This window comes from Acanthisitta chloris, unplaced genomic scaffold (genome assembly GCF_000695815.1).
Source record: "Acanthisitta chloris isolate BGI_N310 unplaced genomic scaffold, ASM69581v1 scaffold2628, whole genome shotgun sequence".
Taxonomy (NCBI): domain Eukaryota; kingdom Metazoa; phylum Chordata; class Aves; order Passeriformes; family Acanthisittidae; genus Acanthisitta; species Acanthisitta chloris.
In genome coordinates, this window is record NW_008688644.1 from 77295 (window position 1) to 92983 (window position 15689).

Below are 15689 nucleotides of genomic sequence, written 5' to 3' on the forward strand. Positions count from 1 at the left end.
TTCCACAAAAACTGCCACTGAAAATTCGTGAAACTTTCAGAGTTTGGGAAACCGAAACCCTTTAATTTGTTATGGTTTTGGTTTGTTTTAAATGAATGGCATTTGGAGGTACTGGACACTCGTATGAGTGAACATGCTGAGCATGTTCAGAGCTGTTGTTGAAGAATATGTTTGCCAGATTAGTGGATAAATATTGTGCAATCCTAGATTTAGTTTCTCTGCTATACCAAGGAGTCACATAATTCCTTGCTCCAAATGAAATGCAAGAAAGCTACTTTTCAAAGGGAAGTTGGTGTGCTGTGTTATCCCTTTTGTAGTCTCATTCACTCTAGTTCTGATGAACATGCTCTTCTGAAGGCCAGGTGAAAATACATCGTTCTCACTCCGTGTGCTGGGGACTCACCCACAAAATACTCTCATCAAGCATATTTTTCTTTCTCTCTCTCATGACCAACTGAGTCAGTGCACCTAGTCAGCACCTGGCAAATATTGTGCCTTACAAACACAAAATAGGCCACTGCAAATCCCACATGAGGATAAAGTCCATTGCTCACTCAAGTTGTCATCTAAATCAAGTGTAGAAGTTAGGAATGAGGTCAAGTGGTGATTATTTCTTCATTAGTTCTTCCACCCTCTTAAAACTGGAGATGGCTCTTCTAGTACACTAGAATTGAAAAGCTGCTTTTTCCTTTAATCATCTGCAACCATTTGCATCTCAGCCACTAAGATAATAACGTTGCTTATTTTCCATATCCCATAAAAAGGAAGGGAAACCTCTTAGGAAGGTAGTAGCACTGGAAATTCTACATGCAGTGAACTAAAAAGACTGTCTCTACACCCAAAGCCCATTCTAATTATTTTTGGGAACCAATTTCTCCAGTTGTGAGAAATGGTATCCTATTAGTATCAATGGCTCTGCTTGTCTGAAACACAAAACATGTCCTGGGTGCTGGCCAGGGCTGCACAGAGTTCTTTGGGCTCTGAGGTTTGAGACAACTTCAAATTAAGGATCTGCTGTTTGCTTTCCATTTCTTTTTCACTTGCTTTTTCAGACTTTTAGTTACTCTTTTAGTTACTCTTTACTCTTTTACTCAGTAAGATGTAAATTAATGAGTTGAATAAATCAGAGTCTTTCATATCATGCATCTAGAGTGGGGGTTTCTTTAGAGGACAGAAGCTAATCTTAGCAGTTATTATAGTAAACTGATGTAAGTGTTTGGAAATTAGTAATTTGAACCATGTCAGAGGTATTTCAACCTTTCTGTTCTAGGTCAGATCTTATCAGATTTATGCTAATATATCTGCATTTTCAATAAGTAGTTTTCATGTTTAGTGAAGAATGTTGTACTGTCTTTTCTTGATAAGGACATTTTCTATGCTGTAACAGATGTAGGAAAGACATGATGAGTCTGGAAAATAGATTGGTCTGTAGCCTGTGCTCTGATTTTGATCTTTGCACCCTGGTTGATCTTCTGCAGTTTGGTTTAGCCTTTTGTTCTTACTGTGTCTATTCATAGGTCTTCCAAACCATCACTGCTCCTTGGGTTAGCTGTCTCAGGGTTTCTGGCCAAAATTAATTTACACTTAATATGAATAGTTAATACCCATCTGTTCTTGCACCAGCATTGCCCTCAAGGTATAAATAGCTCTGCTTCATGGACATCGTGTCTGCTCTCAGTCCTTGTCTATCACAGTTACTGTAAAACTCTATTTAGTCTCCTCTTGTAAGATGGGCTCTCCATTCCCTCATGTGCCTCACAGCACTGTCCTTGTATCTGCTTCTGTCTCAATGTTGCTTCTTCCAGCAAAGCATTCAGAATGATTACTGACTTGGTTAGAGACATAACATAGACACTTTTCAGAGGTCTTCCAAAATACCTGTGGTAGAGCTGGAAACAGCCATACCTACCCTTCTCCCCTTTGCTTTGACTGGTAGAACTTGCTTCTTTTGATTTGAACACCAGTGTTCTACATTCTGCAGTTGGGCAGATTTTATGTCTCCTCTTTTTCACCTTTACCGGGGAACCAGGTGTTTTGACAACGTGTTGACTGATCGTGTCTTTCTGTTTTTCCAGGGAGGCTCAGCTTTCTCTCCATCATCCATTATCACTACAAGGAGAGCACAGACCCAAGCTGCAGTCCTGGCTGAAGATGTGGGATGCCCTTCATCCACCAGTGAGGAAATTGTAGCCTGCCTCCACCGATTGCCTGCTCGTGTCCTGAATGATGCACAGACTAAGGTAAACCACAGCAACATACACACCACTGGCAAGGAATCAAAATGTTTCCATTGACATAAAGCTGTGAGGAAGCTTAACAAATTAATTAGGCTCAATCCTTGTGAAAGAGGAACTGGACTAGTGTTGGTGGAGGGATGCTGACGTCCATGACATCCACCTCGGAGCGGTGAATACTGACAGCTCGATTCTCCTTTAGACTAAATTCCTTGTACACTGCTTTGACCATGTCTTTTAAAATAAATCTAAATATAGTTTTTTTCCTTCTTTCAGTTCCCTCTCATCTGCCCCTGCGTGTTACTCTAGAGGAAAGTCAAGTGTCTGTAGATTCAATAACTGAATTTATGCAGAAAAGGAAGTGGGGGAGGATGTCAGTGTTCTGTATCTGAAGTGGGAGACTTGTGAAAACTGCAGTATAAATAATTCCAGAGATGGATCCTTTACTCACAGATTAAAACACCCACTGGTAATACATTGTGTGATCAGGACCAGTGTAGAGCCAATCCATAAATTAAAACAACGTTTTTGTGACTATAAGACCATCAATGCTCTTGGCCTCTTCAGCTCATTTCATCTACTGAGACTGTCAGCAAAACTATTGTTTCCTGCTAAGGATGAGTTTGCACTTATACTAGCTGTGATCACTTGTTCACTTGAAGGGTATCTGATCAGTTGTTTTAAGCCTAAATAAAAATGGAAATGAAAGGTAAGCTTTAATGCAATTTAAATTTAATTTAATTTAGTTTAATTTAACTGCACCATTCTTGCTTTTTTTTTTTTTTAACATAGCTGCTAGCTATAAGTGGCCCATTCCAGTACTGGGGTCCAGTGATGGATGGGATTTACCTTCAGGAGCCTCTAGCTAAAGCCCTGCAGCGCCCTCAGCTTCGGAAAATAGATCTGCTCATTGGAAGTGCTCAGCAAGATGGGCTCATCAGCAGAGCTAAGGCAATTAAGGTAGGAAGAGACTCACTCTTAATGAACTGATGGTATTATATTACTGTGATTATAGCAATGACAGTAATCATATGCAACAAGGACAGATGCTTTTTAATTTCTACAAATTGTGACTTATACTCCATGGAAATACGCAAACACATTGTCCATCTTCAGCCAGCCCTTTTCAGTCTGACTAATGGGATCATTATATTTGTTGATTAACATTTCTGGGGGTGATATGAAAGGGTTAGAGATCAGCATTGATTTAGTACATGTGTTTTACTGTCTCTAAAATCCAATTTGCTTTTTAATCTTAGTTGTATTACACAAAGAAGAAAGTAAGCTTATAACTTGGTTATGAAGTTCTTCACTTTGCAGCAGGATTAAGTCAGCATTTTAGGGTTGTTTTTTTTGCAAGCATTTTTCTCTGTTGCCTTTAAGAAGTATGTTTTGTTGTAAAGATGATTCTGAATATGGACTAGCTATAACTAAGAATGGCACTGGTCTGGTGTGTGGGCAAAGGTTTCAGGTCATAAACTGATGAAATGAAGAAGAATTGCATCAATGCTGTATCTTGGACATAAAAGTCCTCAAAAACCTGCAGGTCTACCCAGAGAGATTTTATGTCTTCTTGTGAGCCCTCTGGCACTGTCTGTTCCTGAGACAGCCGTATCAATCTCTTCTAGTTCATTTATCCTTCTTTATGATAGGAGAAATAGTTCTTCTCTGTTTAACAGTGTCAAATTTAATTATATGTTAGAATGTTCTCAGATATTCTGCTAAGAAATCAACAGGGGTTTTTTTTTAGGCTTTTCTGAGTGAACTGCAGATCTGTTGCTATCTTGTGGTAACTGTGGATTTCATCTCTTAGAAACCAGTGAAAGGTCAATCCAAACTTCTCTTTGCTGGTAGCAAATAGCACATAGACCAATTTACTTCAGAATTAGTGGCAAAAGTACTCCTCTGAACAACCTGAATGAAGTTCATATTACTTGTTTGGTCTCCATCAGAAGTTTCCTGCTCTTATTTAATGTAGCTTTCTCTTCTGGAATCAATTAAAAGAGGAAGTCAGAGGAGGAAGGCACAGGAGATGTACTGTGATGCTGTAGGCCTGCAGATAATGATCCAGACTGTGAGAGGGGAATAAACCTCAGTAACCTCATTACAAGTCTTGTGATGAAGACTAGGAAGTGAAATTCTTTCCTTTACCACTGTTTCTGCATATGACAGTTGTCTGCAAAACTGAGATGAAACTTCATGATGTATTTAAAATTTTGCAACAAATCATGGTGTTGGTGAAAGGCACAAGTGCTAAATCTCAGCACTGTCAGCTTGAAATGAAAAGGAAAAGCACTTGTAATTGAGAGAGCAGAAGTAAAATACTGCTTTTGAAAACAGAATATCTGAAATATCTTATTTATTTAAAGGCTCGCAGAAAATAAGATTGGAAGGGAACTCAAAATGTTGGTGCAACTCAACCCTAAGAAAGGGTCATATCTACCTCAACATGAGACCCATTTGGAAGTTTTCTGATCTCTTTTGGAAAGGGTTGTTATAGAGTCATAGAATGGTTTGGGTTGGAAGGGGCCGTTAAAACTCATCTAGTCCAACCTACCCTGCAATGAGATGGGGTACTCAGAGCCCTGCCCAACCTGACCTTCAGTGTTTCCAGGGATGGGACATCTGCCACCTTTCTGGGCAATCAATGCCAGTGATTCTCCACTCTCATTCTAATAAACTTCTTCCTTATATCTAGTCTAAATCTATCCACTTCTAGTTAAAATCTATTACCCCTTGTCCTATTGCAACAGGCTCTACTAAGAGGTTTGTCCCCATCTTTCTTATTAACTAGCCTATTAAATGTTAAAATTTAACTATCCTTACTTAGAAGGATAACTAACTTCTTTGCTAGTTGTTATAGTGTTTCCAGGGACATCTGCCACCTTTCTGGGCAATCAATGCCAGTGATTCTCCACTCTCATTCTAATAAACTTCTTCCTTATATCTAGTCTAAATCTATCCACTTCTAGTTAAAATCTATTACCCCTTGTCCTATTGCAACAGGCTCTACTAAGAGGTTTGTCCCCATCTTTCTTATTAACTAGCCTATTAAATGTTAAAATTTAACTATCACATCTGCCACCTTTCTGGGCAATCAATGCCAGTGATTCTCCACTCTCATTCTAATAAACTTCTTCCTTATATCTAGTCTAAATCTATCCACTTCTAGTTAAAATCTATTACCCCTTGTCCTATTGCAACAGGCTCTACTAAGAGGTTTGTCCCCATCTTTCTTATTAACTAGCCTATTAAATGTTAAAATTTAACTATCCTTACTTAGAAGGATAACTAACTTCTTTGCTAGTTGTTATAATGATACCTACCATACTTGGCACTACTGCTATAAGTGAAATTCCATCTGTGTTCCAGAAAACTCATAATGTTCCTGGTAGGTGCTTCTATTCTTTGTTTGACTTTCTTAAGCTGTTTTGATGGTCTTAGTAGAACTGACATTTTTTTTTGATGCACATTTCCCACTATTTCTATTTTCCTATAGCTTCAGGTTTTTAGGGCTTGAGGGAATATAAGTATTTTGACTCGTCTGTGTTCCTGTCTGGATTGCTTTCTTGAAGACTTACTTCAAAGTTAGTTTCCTGATTTCTCCCTTTTCAATGCAGTTAGTGTATTCATAGAATCATAGAATCATCCAGGTTGGAAAAGATCTGTAAGATCAAGTCCAGCCATTAACCTGGCACTCCACTGTACCATATCTTCCAGTGCCAGGTCCAAACAAACACTTAAATGCTTCCAGAGATGCACTACCTTCTTGGGCAACCTATACCAATGCCTGACCACCCTAAGAGTGAAAAAACTTGTATAATATCTCCTTTAAATCTCCCCTATTAATTGCTATGGAACTGTAATGCTCCTTCTGTCATTGAGCTATTTAAGAACATGTATTCTCTGGGTCCTCATGGTTCCAGTCAGTCAGATGATGAAGTCCTAAGTAAGCCACAGACATATTTAGCTGCAATTACAGAAACTAGCGTGAGTGGTGGTTCTTACCGAGAGGTCTGTGCCCTATTTCCTCTATCATAATGTTGTAAGGGATCTTCCATCTGTGCTAAATGTCCTCTCCCCACAATAGACCTCGAGGAAGGATTTGAGACAACCTGCATTGTATCGCACTTTTCTACTTCAATCATTTTCGAAGGTTCTCTTGAGATACGTCTGACTTGCATCAACCTGAAGCTGGTTTTACTGATACACTAAGGAATGTGGGAAGTCTCAGCTGGTGGACAGAACTCAGCTGGGGAACCATGGCCTGGTTTGCCTCGGACTACAACCAATGTATTTAATCTATTCTACAAAGAGGGGCCCAAACCTCTCTGAGGAGAAAATCCATCTGTGGTTGTGCTCCAACTCTGTAAAGAGAAGAATTATGCCTGTATTTGGGTTGGAAGATCCGATGGCAAATTCCTTCATTTCCATCTCCTTTACAATGACTGATTTCACTGTAGTCAATGCAAAGAGTGGAGGGTAGAAATATTTAACCCTTCCTGACTTGTTCCACCAGTTCCTGGGAATAACTGTGCTGGCTAATTCAGTCAAGGACTTGCTCTATTAATCCTGATCTCTGTTAATCCTGAACCTGTGGATGGTGATGAGACACTTTGAGCCATTTGGATGTAAGAAAACTTGTGACGTGATGCAAATCTTACCATGTTAGACAAGGGTTGCAAGCAGGTTTAATGAACTCTTAGCAGTCAAATCTTAGGAGTGAGAGTAAATCCTATTGAAGTGCTGATGTGGGTCCAGAGAAGAACAACAAGGTAAGGAGAGGCTGAGGGAGCTGGGGGTATTTAGCCTGGAGAAGAGGAGGCTCAGGGGAGACTTTATCACCCTCTACAACTCCCTGACAAGAGGTTGGAGTCAGGTGGGGGTTGGTCTCTTCTCCCAGGCAACCAGCAGCAGGACAAGAGGGCACAGACTCAAGCTCTGCCTGGGGAGGTTTAGGTTAGATATTAGGAAGAGATTTTTTACAGAGAGAGTGATCAGACATTGGAATGGGCTGCCCAGGGAGGTGGTGGGTGCACCATTCCTTCAAGATGAGACTGGATGTGGCACTTAGAGCCCTGGTCTAGTAACTATGGTAGGGTTGGACTTGATGATCTTGGAGGTCTTTTCCAATCTAGTTGATTCTATGATTCTATGATTCTCTAGACTGTAACCAGAACTGCAGGTGGTAAACCCAGTTGGCACCATGTTGTTCTATAGGGGTTTACTGGCATTTGGTTGTGTTTGGAGTCTCTGCACTCCTGCTGCAACACTGTGCTTATGCCCATTAAGGTCTTTGCTATTAAAAATTAAATAGACAAAAGTCACCTTTATGTACCAGCAAAACATTTCTGTTTGATTTACTTACAATTAGACGCTGAGGTCTCTCAGTGATGCTTGCTGCAGAGTGTATGTTGTGCTCAATATCTTGCCTGTGGGAATGACCATTTTATGCCTTTCACTGGACTGCTTATTCATGTGAACTGAGACAGATTCACCACTTCCTGGAGCAGTTTCTACTCATCCCCAGTGTAGACATCAGATGGTTGAAACTAAGTGAGAAACAAAGAATTTATTAAGGGAATGGCAAGCAGTACCATAATGCACTATTATGTGGCATATGGAGCAGTTAAGCTTGAACCCATTCACTGCAATTCCCATGTCAGACCTTCAGGGATATTAGCTTTGAGCAGTCATAGATTAGGGCAGCTGAGCAGAAACCTCTAAAAATGTTGATTTCAATTCCCAACTGGACAGAATTTTATCCCTGCGCTATATGTGATGCTCAGGTGGGAGGACCTAATGGCATTAAATATATGGATTCATTCATGCTGCTCTATGTCTGTGTTTGTCTATAGATGGATGTAGGTCAGTATAGCCCTGTTTATATCCTCCATCTGTTCTTTCTTTTTCTTTCCCTCCTCAATACAATCTAGTTGGATGCAGAACCCAAAACCATTGGGGAATGTATAGATAGAAATCTAGTTTATTTACCTTGTGTAAGCAACTGGATCTATGTAGACTACAATTTCCATTCTGCACTATACTACAGTCAGTGAATTTCTTTATGGATTAAGGTTTTCAGCAATATACAGCAGATGGCAGATACATGTATATTTATATTAATGACCAGGGGAGCAGTGTCATGATAACTGCTGTCAGTGAGGAGAATGGACTGATATCAGCTCTTTGCTTCATCTTGCAACTAGTTGAAATTCTTGGAAGAATGCTGAATGGCTGTCTGATCTTTCACTGTCTTTTGTGACAGTATTTATCCAAAGCCATTTAAGGCCTGAGATCTATACATACTCTGTTAGTGTTATCACTATTCCAGTTTGTCAGAAATGTGCATTTTTCCCCTTGGAAGATGTAAGTGCTTGGTGTACCTGCTGCTACAGTTTATTTCTATATAAAACACTGGACCAGTTTCATTCGTATGCTCCAGAAGATATACTGCAGCAGTAAGAACAGTAAGCATTATTTAACTCATTGTTTAGGCAATGTTTATGATGGCTTTGCATCACCAGGAGAGTAGAAAGGGTGTCTTTAATAATTTTCTTACTTTCTAAAAAAGGTTGAAAACCTCACTATAACTCTGAGGTCAGTTGCTAAAGCCTCTGTAAAGGTTAGCAGAATGTAAATGATTTTACATAATGTGCAGCTGTTTCTATTAATCTGGTAGCAGCTGTTGTATCTACTGTGATTTGAAATTTGTTCCTTGGTCATATATTTTCTAATGGGAAACATTTGTTGGACATGGAAAATTGGTTGAATTGAATCAGTTTCTAAGAAGTTAAAATTCTTTGCCTTTTTAATGTTTAATGAATTTTATTTTGACCATATTGCTTTGCTTTGTACTATCATGATCAAGTCAGATGTTTAAATTATATTATATTGTAGCCAAAGCAACACTTGAGAAATTGTTTCAGATTGTGCTATTTTAGTTCTGCTTGGGGGATGAAAAAATCTTAAAATGTCTTACAAATGTCAGTTCTGTTCGTCATCCATCTCTGCCTGTTGAGTCCTCTTTCATCTGACTCAACACATCTCAGAGACCCCATTCTATTATCAAATATTGCTGAAAGAGGTCAGCAGAGTTTTGGGGGCATTTTGAAGATCACAGAAACTAGTACGTAGGCACACTTAAAACCTTAGACCAACTGGGCTGAGTCACATCAAAGGCCCATGTAACACGAAATGTTGTTTTCAGCAGTGGTTAGAAGTGGCTGTTTGTAAGAGCAGGCTAAGCCAACCTGTTACTTCTGCTAAATGCTCTCCAAACCTCTAGTACTTTGAATCTCAGGGACTTCCTAGCCTGAATTGGTCTTTCTGTATCTGATAACCTCAAATTATTATTATTATTTTAAAAAATATTTAAGATTCTGAAACCTGTTCATGAAACGTCAGCAATTTTGGCATTCACAAAACCATGTGGCAAAGAGTTGTTCAGCTTACCCATGTGTTGTATGATGATCAATCTGCTTTTGTGTGTTTTTCAATCTTAATATTTATTTGATGCTGGGTCATTGAGGGATCCATTCCTAGGGTGCATAATCAATACCCTAAGGAGATTTTTCCTCTTTATTTGTCTCTGTTTTACGTATCTATGACAGGTGTAGAATAAAGGTAATAAACCCATTTTAAAAAGCCAACTAAATGAAAGCATTGCATGAAAGTTGCTCTGAACAGGATGCTTTTCACGTAAGAACTTGGGCTTTGCACTGCCATTGAAAAGCACCTGTTCATACCTATAGCTGCTTGTGAAATCCACAAGGCCCTGTCACTGAATGAGAGTTTCCTAATCAGAGATCAACAATGCTGGTGAGTGGAGAACCTGAAGTGGTGTGTGCTGAAGTTGATGGAAACATTGGTTTTGAATTCTGTGAACGTGCAGTCAGGTCTTCAGTGACCACTACTATTGCTTGCAGAAAAAAATATACGTGTCCTTGCTGTATTTAAGCTGAATGATTTTGCAGGCAAGTGTGCTATGCAGTTTCATATGTGGCATTTGTGCACATGAAGTGACGTGTCATGAGTGAGTTGTCCATCTTTTTTTGAAGTACAGCTGTATTTCTAAAACTGGCACCACATGACTTTCATATTGCATGGGCCAAAATCTAGCAAAAGAAGAATTTATTACAAATACAAGGAAAATTGCCAAGATCTTCTTGGACCTTGGGATATTTGGTAGTGTTTTGAAATCCTTTATAAAGTCACTTAATCAAAATGCATGGAGCATTAGAATATGTCACTAAGGACAAACCTCAGCCTCAGCACATGGGGACTTATTTTCCATCTTTCATTTCTGTGAATCTATTGAAAAGTAATTATCCCATCTGTACTTTCTGTATAGGACTGTGGAAAGACCTTCTAGCAGTGTGATGAAAAACAGCTGTGGGCCATCAAAATAATATATTCAGTAAAGCATCTATGGTAACTGGACTGGGCAGACACTGGCCTATTTTGCATCAGACTGACTGCCCAAAATAATAGAGATGGTTTATTAGATCTTTTTCTCTGGAGTTCTTATCCAAGTTTCAGCCAGTATGCACCTGCATGGAGCACTCTCTAGAAAGGACTTGAGCCACAGGAAAGTTCAGGGTACATGTGTTGGGTTTTTTTTACAGGAAGTTGCTCTGTTTCTGAACTTGAAGTAAATTATTTTTTTTTAAAAAGTGAAAATTCTGAATTGATAAAATGAAAAGCTTCCTCAAAGAAAGTTGTGTTGAAAACTTCCATCAGTCCTTAGCTTTGGTAAAAATGAGTTTGGATATGCAGTTTGGCATAGGTGACAATCCCTGTGCTATCAGTAGCTCTGTTCTGGGGAATGTGCCTTTATGTCAGGAAAGGTTTCAGACCACAGATCTCAGGTAAAATGCATTTCCCTGTAGGCCTCTTTGAAAGGCCCTAGGGGTTATGAAATTTGAAGAACATGGTTGCTCCTTGCATTGGGACTTTGAGGAACAGGATTTCACTTCTAGGGCTAAAGCAGGTGTTATTCCAGAAGGGACCTAAATACAGAACTTGTGGCAGTCACATTTCTTTGTAGGTGTTTCAAGAAGGGGTAGAGTGACATAGTCATGAAATGGCTATACAACATTCTTGCTTTCTGGAACTTCCAAAGGAAAGGAGCAATATCTCTCTCTCTCCCCTCTAGTTTTCCTTCAGGGAGCTCATCAGAAAGACAGCATTGGACACACCTACAGTGGAGAACTCTGAGAGCCAGCAGGATTTCTATACTGTTAGAGTTCCATCTGCACAGCATCGTACCTAGAATTTGGACTTAGTAGATCAGTGATTTGGTCCTATAGTATGTTTTGGGGAAGCCAGTACTACTGGTTGGTGACAGTCTTGGGAAAGCAAAATCAGGTCTGTCCCCTATTTCTTGCCCTAGAAATCAGAGATCACAGCAGAGACTCATTCCAGCAGAGGGAGATCTGAGCCCATATTGTTCCACTAAAAAAGTCTTGATTTTGTTTCTAAATTCCATGTATGCATTTTGTTCTCAGAAATTTGAAGAAAGTCAAGGAAGAGCCAACAGCAAAACTGCCTTTTATCAGGCTCTGCAAAATTCCCTAGGAGGGGAAGACTCCAACTCATTCATTGAAGATGCAGCTACGTGGTATTACTCCCTCGAACACTCAACTGATGATTATTCATCCTTTTCTAGGGCTCTGGAAAATGCCACCCGGTAAGAAAGTCATCCTATTACAACTATGTGATTGGGGGTTAAGCAAGGTTTGTTTTGATTATCTAAAGTATGCATCTCTATTCTGAAAAACCCGAGAAATTCTTATGTAAATGTACAGAAAATGGGCAATATGATTTCATTTTCTGTGAGGTTTCCAACATCACTGGTAAACAGAAATCAAACCGATTTTTATGCCTTGTGAAACATTTGACGTGTCCTTCCTGAACTGTATATTTGGTAAACAGAAATCAAACTGATTTTTATGCCTTGTGAAACGTTTGACGTGTCCTTCCTGAACTGTATATTGGATACAAACTACTGATGCTTCTTTGTACATTCTTTCATGTTAAAGATGTCTGGGTTGTTTGCATACTCTGCATCAGCTATTCCTTGATCAACTAATCCTCATTTCTGTGACACTAGAAGAACTAATACCCTGGCTTTTATTCCCAAATGGTTACCTAAATATGCAGTCAGATACTTTTCCTTGGTGGTCAAGTTTGAAAACTTCGATTTTGGCAACTAGATTAATTTTTTTTATTATGAAACCTGCAAAATACATTTCTTCCCAATGTCAAGCACAACTTGTAGCCATTTGCTCTTGCTTGTTAGGTGGGAGAAGAAACCAGCCTGCAACTCACTACCACCTCCTTTCAGATAGTTGTAGATAGCAATAAAGTTCTCCCTGAGCCTCCTTTTCTCCAGGCTAAACATCCCCAGCTCCCTCAGCTGCCTCTCATCACACCTGTGCTCCAGACCTTTCACCAGCACTGTTGCCTTTCTCTGGACACACTCCAGCACCTCCTGCATAACAGTATATACCTTCAGTATATACACTCCTATACTTTGCATCGGAACATTGCATGGACCATTGGGAGGTGGAAGATGAGCTGTGGGCCGTGTTCACACCACCTAGTATATATGCATAGCTTCAGCTCTTAATTGAGTATGGCATCAGCATCCAGCAGTTCTAGATAACAGTGTGAAGAGTTCATTGCCTTGTTGAACTAGGACTCCACAGCAGTCAGGACACCTATGGTCAGTCATAGGGCCTGGTGGATGCCTTTAGCTTGGGTCACACGCTATTTTGATGTGCAGAGAAGGCTGTGGAGTTTGCTGTCTCCTCCATGGGCAGCAGGTGTACTTTAGCCAGTTGAAGATCTTGAGCTTGGAGTGGAGTGAAGGGGGGGGGCTTTTTTGTGAAAGGAGGCAAACTGAGGAGAATTTCCTTACCTCCTGTTTCCTGCCTCTGTGCAAACTTGGGGACTGAATGTTTAAGTGGAACAGATTTTCCAAAAATTAATCAAAAAACTCCTCCCCTATTCCTATCTCTGCTTCATGAGCAGATTCATTATGAAAACTCTACATTTCTAATGGGATGTGGTATATAAACTGGTGGTTTGAGTCCTAATGTGCCTGCCCAAGATGTTTCATCTCTGTTCTGAACTGAGACATCATAGCTACAAGCTATGTTATGTGCACGCTCAGTGTTAAGTTTTCTGTCCCACTGTGAGCCTCTCTGTGACACGTCAGAGACAGGATTTTCCTTTCATTCCTCCATCAGAGCTCCAGAGTGTTGCTCTAGGGGAACCTTAGGGAGCAGGAGATGAACAGGAGCCAAGATTCACTTGGAAACATCTGATCCAAGCAAGTGGACAGGAGTTTCTGGGTGGTCCAGGTGTGCCGGTGTATTGAGGTCATACAGTAAAGAAGCCAGAAGGATGTGGGCTGAACTTTGTGCCATTTAATGACTCTTGCACTATGCTGCATTTGTCCTGCCTTGTAGCCTGTCCCAGGGACAGGCCACTCATCGCTGTGGAGTCTGGGGCTACTGCCTGCAGTACACACAGTAGCACTGTGGTTCATGAACATTAAAGCCAGAACTTGTCTTCAGTCACTTTCCATCACCACTGTTACCCATGGAGATATAATTCTTCAGTCAGATGAGCAAGGTTTAAAGCCATAATAAACAAAGGACTTATATTTTAACTCTTCTTGCCAACCAGATATATCTCCTAGCGGAGTTATTATAACACAGGACTCTCACATTTGATCATCCACATTCAGCCCAGGGCTCAGGATGGTGCAAACACTGACTTTTGCAAAGCTGTAAGGGCTGGCACACTGCTTACTTCCAGCAGGAAGGTGATACATCAGGAGCTCCTCAGGCTCTCAGCCTGTGAGCACCCATGGCAGCCTCCTGGGCGTAGGGATCACCTGCTCCTTTATGATACGAGGCAAATGCCTTGGCTAAAGAAAGAAGTGAATGACTTAGAGAGTCACCACAAGCAAGCAGAAGAATGAGTAGCAAAACCAGGAAATCTGATTATAATCTTTTGCTTTAAACACTTTGGAAATTACTCCAGCCACAGCAGAAAGGGAGGGGAGACAGCAGGTACAGAATGACAGTCACCTACATCAGTATCATAGAATCATAGAATCAACCAGGTTGGAAGAGACCTCCAAGATCATCAAGTCCAGCCCTACCTTGATTACTAGACCATGGCACTATGTGACACATCCAGTCTCGTCTTGAAGGGATGGTGCATCCACCACCTCCCTGGGCAGCACATTCCAATGCCTGAGCACTCTCTCTGTAAAAAATTCTCTTCCTAATATCTAACCTAAACCTCCCCTGGCAGAGCTTGAGTCTGTGCCCTCTTGTCCTGCTGCTGGTTGCCTGGGAGAAGAGACCAACCCCCACCTGACTCCAACCTCCTGTCAGGGAGTTGTAGAGGGTGATAAGATTTTCCCTGATGAACCTCCTCTTCTCCAGGCTAAACCTCAGCTCCCTCATGTCACATCTGTAGTGGAGAAAAGAGCAGATTGCTTCTGGTTTTTTGCTGTTTTGTTGGTTTAGTCTTCTTTTCTTTTCTTTTCTTTTTTTCTTTTCTTTTCTTTTCTTTTCTTTTCTTTTCTTTTCTTTTCTTTTCTTTTCTTTTCTTTTCTTTTCTTTTCTTTTCTTTTCTTTTCTTTTCTTTTCTTTTCTTTTCTTTTCTTTTCTTTTCTTTTCTTTTCTTTTCTTTTCTTTTCTTTTCTTTTCTTTTCTTTTCTTTTCTTTTCTTTTCTTTTCTTTTCTTTTCTTTTCTTTTCTTTTCTTTTCTTTTCTTTTCTTTTCTTTTCTTTTCTTTTCTTTTCTTTTCTTTTATTTCGTAATTTTGTTTCTTTTTAACAAAAAACTTAGTACCAGCATAGATGTGTTAGCCCAGAAAAGTTCCATGTTCAGGAAGTGATAATTAACTGCTAAAGTTTTAATAGGATTACAAAGTGTGAGAAAGTAATGTAAGTGGTTATTATAAATTGCATACATTGTGCATGTTTTGTGGTTTTAAAATATGTCCACTTTTCAAATTGTTTAAACTGCAATTCTCTGGCATTTTTTTCTCAGGTATAAAATTAGTTTCCTTTCTTTTTTCTTTTTCCTTCCTTTTTTTTTAAGTCTGGTATTCCATGCCTGTAAGGAACAGCCATTTCATTTTTGCAGTTACTATATATTTAAGGTTTCTTTACTTCCCCAAAATAGCTGAATTTTTTTTCCCCAAACTGAAAATCAGTTTTAGGTGTTGAAGTGTATCTCAAAGCATTTCTCGAGAGCTAATGCTCTCCCTAGACTCCCTATTTTTCAAAGACCATCTGCTCCTCAAAGCCCCACGCTGGAAGGCTTGTGAAGAGCAGTAATTTTTGTTTCATATGGGTGTTGTCAACCATAACTGTCAAAGAGCATTGTGGTCAGTCAGCTCATAGCTTGTGGTCTCACAGATGGG

General features: G+C 39.8%; 1 protein-coding gene across 1 annotated transcript in view; it reads left to right on the top strand.

Moving 5' to 3' along the window:
• Positions 1-15689, top strand: part of LOC103808330 (thyroglobulin-like) — a gene marked incomplete at both ends in the record, with an annotated part of 111822 nt that overhangs the window by 77201 nt on the left and 18932 nt on the right. Inside the window, 3 exons of the mRNA XM_009081108.1 lie at positions 2076-2240; positions 3027-3194; positions 11744-11925. Of these exons, the coding sequence (XP_009079356.1) occupies positions 2076-2240; positions 3027-3194; positions 11744-11925 (515 nt within the window). The remainder of the gene's footprint in view (positions 1-2075; positions 2241-3026; positions 3195-11743; positions 11926-15689) is intronic.